This window comes from Sinocyclocheilus grahami, unplaced genomic scaffold, assembly GCF_001515645.1.
Source record: "Sinocyclocheilus grahami isolate Dianchi unplaced genomic scaffold, SAMN03320097.WGS_v1.1 scaffold437.1, whole genome shotgun sequence".
Classification (NCBI taxonomy): Eukaryota; Metazoa; Chordata; class Actinopteri; order Cypriniformes; family Cyprinidae; genus Sinocyclocheilus; species Sinocyclocheilus grahami.
In genome coordinates this window covers 802,367-810,808 of record NW_015505616.1, presented here as the reverse complement: position 1 = coordinate 810,808, position 8,442 = coordinate 802,367, and the positions used below count along the sequence as shown (strand labels likewise).

Sequence of the window (8,442 nt, the reverse complement as noted above, 5' to 3'; positions counted from 1 at the left end):
TATATATATATATATATCTCTCTCTTAGGCCATTAGTCTTAGGCAAAAGTCTTAGGCCATTAGTATTTTCACCAACAAAAATTGTTTTAAGCCAGTTATTCCAATCTTTTGCTATAGTAAAAAATGAGGTCATTTTTATAAATTCAACTATTATTTTCTCTTGTGAACAACATGTAAACATCTTTTATGTGAAGAGAGAGAGAGAGAGAGAGCGATATATATATATCACAGAAGAAATGCCATTACATTTCAAATTATGGTTAAAGAATACCCTTTTTTTCTGTGGATTAACTGTACTAATTGTTCACCTCAAGACTAGCAATGTGTGTGCTAACAAATTAAATAGTTTCATTTTTGATTTCATGTGGACTTTAAATAGACATCTTTGTGTTGCAGATCTTGGTATGTCTCCACATCTGACGGCCATGTTGGCTGGTGGAGGCCAGCTTTTAGGTGCTGGCAGCAGCACAGGAGACACTGGCTTCAGTTTTTCCCAGGACTCAGGTGTGTGTAGATAAAATTTTACATTTACACAATCATTTTTATGTATTTGAAAGAACTCGCTTGTGCTCACCAAGGCTGTTCAAATATGATTTCTATTTTATTTCTGTGATGCAAAGCTGAATTTTCAGCATAATTCTAATATGCTGATTTACTGCTCAAGAAACATTTCTTATTATTGCAATATATACATTGCAATATATTTTTCCGGATTCTCTAATCTAATGGATAGAAAGTTAAATATATCATTTATTTGCAATAGAAATATATTGTAACTTTTGTAAATGTATGTACTGTCACTTTTGATCAATTTCATGCATCCTTATAAAAGATAAAAGTTAAAAAATAAAAAATCTGACCCCAAACTTTATATGCATATATATTTGAGGGTATCTTAAAAAACAACTCGGTTATTTCCTAAAGTGTTTTGTTTTGTAATGGTCACCCTGCAGGTACAGATATCATGTTGCTGGATAACAGTTCTGAGGGAGCAGAGTGCTCACACTACAGTGCTTTAGTCAACAAGCGCAGGAGTTCAGTGATGTTTGAGGACCAGGTGGAACAGCAGTCTAAAGGTATAGTCAACTACCTCTGGCAAATAAGGGACTTAAAGGGATAGTTCATCCAAAAATGAACATTCTGTCATTAATTACTCACCCTCATGTCTTTTCAAACCCGTAAGACCTTCGTTCATCTTCGAAACACAAATTAAGATATTTTTGATGGAATCTGAGAGCTGTCTGACCCTGCATAGACAGCAATACAACTGAAATGTTCCCAAGTCCAGAGACGTAGCAAGGAGATCTGTACGGTGTGACGCAGCTGACACAGAACAGCATACCTTGTTTACGTCCAGTGGATATTTTCCAAAATGGCACCAGGGTGATGCGGAGGAGACTAATTGTTGAATAAAGTCATTATTTTTTTTCTTTTGCGCACAAAAAGTATTCTCGTAGCTGCATATAACATTTCAGTTGTATTGCTGTCTATGCAGGGTCAGACAGCTGTCAGATTCCATCAAAAATATCTTAATTTGTGAAGATGAACGAAGGTCTTACGGGTTTGAAACGACATGAGGGTGAGTAATTAATGACAGAATTTTCATTTTTGGGTGAACTAACCCTTTAAAGGACAGAATTTCACAAAACTCTACTGCACCTGTCACCATTGTTTGTATAGCGCTTTATACAATACTGGTTGTGTCAAAGCAGTTTTACAGTGTCAAACAGGAAAATAGTTTGTCAATAATGCAAGAAGACAATATTTGTCCAGCTAAATCCTGAAATCCAACTTCATGTGACTGAAAGTTTGTAAAAGTTTTTTGGAACATTCCAGTTTCAATACAAGCTAAGTTCAACTGACAGCATTTGTGCATATTGATTACCACAAAATATAAATTAAAAAAAGAAAGAAAAATCTGGTTTACAGTGAGACATTAAAATACTTACTGTGAAATTATAGCCACAAAACGTAGATACGATAATTGATTTAAGTGTAAATCCATTTCATGTCCTGTTTCTCACTGTTCCTATTAAATAAACATCTAATAATGTATTAATTTCTTATTTCTAATTCTGTACTTTATTTCTAGCGGGTGAGGATCAGTCTCAGTGCCTGGTGAAGGCGGAGATACACCAGGTGATTGACAGCTTTGCGTCCAGTATGGCGAAAGCAATCGAGAGCGATGCCAAATTTCTGCTGTTCGCTACAGAGTCTCTAACTGACAGTGTTTCATCGTGTCAACTCGCACAGAGGAGCTCACGCGACCCGGATGGACAGAGGATCCGTCTGGAGAGCGTCGATGAGGGAATCGTTAACGATGACAAGGTTGAAGACGACGAGGATGAAATCGAGGAAATATGTGCATAAATAAATCTGCACATGTGATGTCTGTCTGATTTTGGTCTGTAACTTTCTCAGTGAAGCACAAATTCTGATTGTGTTTCTATGACTATCATACATATTGCAAAGATGCCATAAGGATATATATATATATATATATATATATATATATATATATTGTAGAAACGTAATTTTCTGTAAAGCTGCTTTGCAACAATTGGTATCGTGAAAAGCGCTATACAAATAAACTTGAATTGATTTGAATATATATATATATATATATATATACGTATATAAAGCTCAAAACAAGTAATTTTTAGCTCTTCAAGGAAAAGAGCTCTCTTTTCAGTTACATTTCCAACTAATTTAAACAATTTACGTATATACTATATAGGGCAGACTGGGGCTAGTTGTCACACTTATCACTCCAGTGAATATTTCTCAGAATAGGTTTATGAAAGACAATTTCTGTTTAGGAACATACTATTAAGTCTTATCCACAAAAAAAAGTATATTCTCAGGAAAAATGTTTGGACATCTTATCACACTACATGGGGTAAGTTGTCACAATGAGAACCTGCCATTAAATAGCATTTGAACTGTTTAATAACAATTGTTATTAGTGAGCAGTTTCAAAACGTTATTTTTGCCAACAGACAGTGAAATTAATACAAATGGATGAACTACATTAATAACGTGCACGTGACAACTTGCCCTGACCTTTTTTATTTTCTTTTTTTTGACCTAAAACAGTTCAATTTCAATTCAGTTTTGTGTTTAGAACTGTATTTACATATTTCTCTGCTTTTAAAATACTGTGTATTACTTTGTCACATTTTTATGTCATATAAGTCACACATTGCCAGTCTTGCCTGTTTAAACACAAATATACAACTATGAATAATGTTTAGACTTGGCAAATATTATGAACCACTATCCATTATGAGTGCAAAGCGGTGTTGTTTTCAAGCACTGAGCTTATAACATTGTAAAACTACATTGACAAAATTTAGTCTTCTAGTCAATTCACACGGGGTCATGACACTCACATTTGATGTTTCTACAGTGAAAAAACATATTTATTAATCTTATTCTTTAAATACTCCAGATATGCAGGTGGAAATTATTTTCTTTTCTTTTGTAATATAGCTGTCTTTATATTGCATTTCAAGGTGTAAACATTTTGTAATTTAGTATTCTTTTTTAAAAACATTTAAATTATTCTTTTAAAAAACACTTATTGCTCATTTTCTATTATATCATAACTGTCTTTCTGATAATAAACAGCACTTGTATTTCTAAGTCTGTTTCTCACAGTGGTCTGTATGTAAAGGTGTCTAATGATTAGTGTCTGCTGAACATCTGTGAGGATCTCAGCCAACACTGGTGCAGCATAAGACGAACGTGCAAACTAAAAAACAGAGGGCACAGAGAAAAGGGACAGCATTCCCTCTGTTTTCAGTGTTTAAGAAAAAAACACTCAACTCTTTATTTGGACTACAACGCATAATTTCCGGGATTTGTGATATCACAAATATCGACGAATGGGACGAGACCTGGTTGAGCTGCACACTAGAGAAGGCAACGAGTGTTATCACTATGTCGGAGACACGCTAGTTTTCCCAAGGTAGACGAACTTAGAGTGGCTACAATCATCCGGGTTTAAATAGCGCTCAAATTGATTTGATTTTGATGCAATATTTACACTGAAGCTCGCAGGTGGCTATGGTAAGGGGCGTGACATTTCCTGACCAGGCACCGAGTGGAGCCAATCACAGCACACACTGACCCAGCTAACCAATCACAGCACACACTGGCCCAGCTAAACAATCACAGCACATTTCGTATTTCAGAAGGCGGGCCTTCATTTGATACAGGATCTATTCGAGCCGTTCATGCCAGACTTGGGAGAGAGGTGTTGTAATAATGTAAAATATGTGAAAAATAATGTGTTTTTCAAACAACCTAGTATGACAGCCTGTTCTAGTACACCCCCAAAACAAAATCAAGTCTTTGTAAAAGAGCATAATAGGACCCCTTTAAAAACAACCAATCACAACATGACACATTGACTAAGGGAGCACATGGCAAGAAACATGAGGGCAAGGGAATCACGTGACATACCAGGAAACGTAACCATGACTAAACTACAAAATAAAAGACATGAAAACATGAGCATGAAACAAAAACCAAAGTGACACAGTTCTGATTTTTTTCTGAGTTTACGTCTTGTGATTTTGACTTTTTACTCTGAATTCTGAGTTTACATCTCGCAATAAATTTTTGTTTCTGCCACAGAATAGAAAATGAAAAAGGTAACTGCGCCTTTTCATTTCACAACTACAAGTTTATATCGAACAATTAAGAAAAAAGTCAGAATTGTGGGATAAAAACTGCTATAAAAAATATGATGCGATTTTAATTTTTCCTTTCTCTTTGGAGTGTTACAAGCTCTTTAAACTTCTTTATAAAAGTTAAGAGTCAACCATGCCTACCTAAAACGACTCGTTCTAACGCCCCCACATGTCTACGTCACTGTGTGCGAAGATTTGCATAACACCACCCAAATGTTCACGCAAAGAAAGAAGGCGTAACTTTTATTCTCGCTGTAGTATTGTTGTTGTTGCCGCTGCCATGTCGTGAAGGCGCTGTGTGTTTCGTTGTGAAAGCTAAACTACTTTGTTTGGCCTTCCAAAAGAGGACGATATCTGCTTCGTCATGCCTAGAGCTGATCTGTGCTGGTCGCTGAGGAAATACTACAACTTTGCACTGTGGATCAAGGATCGGCTTTCACCGTGGACGAAGTGGAGTCCGGCCCGGGGTCGTCACATGTGGTTGCCGCAAGCCTGCCCGCCGCGCCGTTCTCAATCCCCCAGCCTCTGCTCACTCTAGGCCGCCGTGTGTGAAGCTGTTTATTTCGTTGTGAAAGCGAAACTACTTTGTTTGGCCTTCCAAAAGAGGACACGACTAGAAATCAGTGGTTAAGTTGTATTTACAACACTGTTTCAGAACAGTTCAACCCAAATATTCAGATGTGTGCAGCGCATTTTATGGAGGACTGTTTCCTGATCCTGGAAGAGTAGACTACAATGTTCTGTTCTGACTCACAGACTGTAAGTACATTTTTTATATTTAAAGGATTTGCCACTGACGATTCAAACGCGAGTTTTGATCAGTGTAGAGTAGCGCTTGTTGTTCGTCATTTCTCCGATCACAAATGCAGACATGGTTTTATGTTTACGCGGCGCGATGCAATGCAACGTGTAAAAAGACAGTATAAGTCAACATAATCCGTAATTATGTCCCCACTGGATGCAACAAATGCCTTGTTTTTAATGGGTTTTTTAATGTTTTAGTCTCTGGGACAAGGCATCACAATATGGTAAGGGGCGTAACATTTCTGTCACACGCTTGAGGTATTCAGCCAATCACATTGCATTGGATAGCTGTCCAATCACAGCACACCTCGCTTTTCAGACCGATGAGCTTTGTAAAAATCGACGCGTTTCAGAAAAGCGGGACATAGAGGAGAAACAATAATGTACAGTATGTGGAAAATAATGTGTTTTTTAACCTTAAACCGCATAAACATATTTCATTACACCACATACACAAAATACTGTTCTTTTTAGCAGCATCATATGACCCCTTTAATTAATCATGCTTGCCACCTTGGTTTCTTGAAACACACTATATAGGTTAGGCCTGACTCAATAATCATCTAACTATCCATAATCATCATTATTTTATATTTATTTTACACTATATATTTCATTATGCATTATATTTTTATTTATTTAAATGTATATTACATGTCAAACCCTCAGATTTAAACATTCTCATACAGTGATTGTTATGGATTATGTTCTTAATATGACTAGGCTACTTTATCATAGGCAGATTTCAGGAGCCCTGGACCCGCTCCAGCCAGCTAAAGTGTTCCCTTTAAAGCCAAACAGACATCAGAGGCCAACCATCATTGTTTAAAGGGCTCTTCCCGTTTTCCTTTCCTGGAATACTCAATTATCTGACCCTTATTTAATCAAATACAGCCTTAAAATGATCAATCTCAACATGAAGCTGCCCATATCCACTCTAATCCCTGTTACACTGACATTTACGCACCATTTACTCACAGCACATGCTGCTCCTCGGCCACATTTAGGGCTTCATTTAAGGCCATTTCCTCTTTAAAGGCTTGGAAAACCTTCTTTCTGAACGACTCGTTTGGACTACAACGCATATTTTCCGAGATTTGTGATATCACAAATATCAACGAATGGGACGAGACCTGGTTGAGCTGCACACTAGAGAAGGCTACGAGTGTTATCACTATGTCGGAGACACGCTAGTTTTCCCAAGGTAGACGAACTTAGAGTGGCTACAATCATCCGGGTTTAAATAGCGCTCAAATTGATTTGATTTTGATGCAATATTTACACTGAAGCTCGCAGGTGGCTATGGTAAGGGGCGTGACATTTCCTGACCAGGCACCGAGTGGAGCCAATCACAGCACACACTGACCCAGCTAACCAATCACAGCACACACTGGCCCAGCTAAACAATCACAGCACATTTCGCATTTCAGAAGGCGGGCCTTCATTTGATACAGGATCTATTCGAGCCGTTCATGCCAGACTTGGGAGAGAGGTGTTGTAATAATGTAAAATATGTGAAAAATAATGTGTTTTTCAAACAACCTAGTATGACAGCCTGTTCTAGTACACCCCCAAAACAAAATCAAGTCTTTGTAAAAGAGCATAATAGGACCCCTTTAAAAACAACCAATCACAACATGACACATTGACTAAGGGAGCACATGGCAAGAAACATGAGGGCAAGGGAATCACGTGACATACCAGGAAACGTAACCATGACTAAACTACAAAATAAAAGACATGAAAACATGAGCATGAAACAAAAACCAAAGTGACACAGTTCTGATTTTTTTCTGAGTTTACGTCTTGTGATTTTGACTTTTTACTCTGAATTCTGAGTTTACATCTCGCAATAAATTTTTGTTTCTGCCACAGAATAGAAAATGAAAAAGGTAACTGCGCCTTTTCATTTCACAACTACAAGTTTATATCGAACAATTAAGAAAAAAGTCAGAATTGTGGGATAAAAACTGCTATAAAAAATATGATGCGATTTTAATTTTTCCTTTCTCTTTGGAGTGTTACAAGCTCTTTAAACTTCTTTATAAAAGTTAAGAGTCAACCATGCCTACCTAAAACGACTCGTTCTAACGCCCCCACATGTCTACGTCACTGTGTGCGAAGATTTGCATAACACCACCCAAATGTTCACGCAAAGAAAGAAGGCGTAACTTTTATTCTCGCTGTAGTATTGTTGTTGTTGCCGCTGCCATGTCGTGAAGGCGCTGTGTGTTTCGTTGTGAAAGCTAAACTACTTTGTTTGGCCTTCCAAAAGAGGACGATATCTGCTTCGTCATGCCTAGAGCTGATCTGTGCTGGTCGCTGAGGAAATACTACAACTTTGCACTGTGGATCAAGGATCGGCTTTCACCGTGGACGAAGTGGAGTCCGGCCCGGGGTCGTCACATGTGGTTGCCGCAAGCCTGCCCGCCGCGCCGTTCTCAATCCCACCGGCCGCCGCTCACTCTAGCCTGCCGTGTGTGACGCTGTGTTTCTTTGCGAAAGCGAAACTACTTTGTTTGGCCTTCCAAAAGAGGACATGACTAGAAATCAGTGGTTAAGTTGTATTTACAACACTGTTTCAGAACAGTTCAACCCAAATATTCAGATGTGTGCAGCGCATTTTATGGAGGACTGTTTCCTGATCCTGGAAGAGTAGACTACAATGTTCTGTTCTGACTCACAGACTGTAAGTACATTTTTTATATTTAAAGGATTTGCCACTGACGATTCAAACGCGAGTTTTGATCAGTGTAGAGTAGCGCTTGTTGTTCGTCATTTCTCCGATCACAAATGCAGACATGGTTTTATGTTTACGCGGCGCGATGCAATGCAACGTGTAAAAAGACAGTATAAGTCAACATAATCCGTAATTATGTCCCCACTGGATGCAACAAATGCCTTGTTTTTAATGGGTTTTTTAATGTTTTAGTCTCTGGGA

General features: G+C 37.9%; 1 protein-coding gene across 3 annotated transcripts in view; it reads left to right on the top strand.

Annotated features, from left to right (window-relative positions):
- gpr161a (G protein-coupled receptor 161a) overlaps positions 1-2,470 on the top strand; it is a 9,456-nt gene extending 6,986 nt beyond the window's left edge. For 2 of the 3 annotated variants that reach the window (XM_016233665.1, XM_016233664.1), the window contains 3 exons: positions 397-504; positions 954-1,076; positions 2,093-2,470. In XM_016233665.1, the coding sequence (XP_016089151.1) occupies positions 397-504; positions 954-1,076; positions 2,093-2,370 (509 nt within the window). In that variant the 3' untranslated portion in view covers positions 2,371-2,470. The remainder of the gene's footprint in view (positions 1-396; positions 505-953; positions 1,077-2,092) is intronic. The other variant, XM_016233666.1, reaches the window with a different exon arrangement.
- The last annotated feature ends 5,972 nt before the right edge of the window (positions 2,471-8,442 follow it).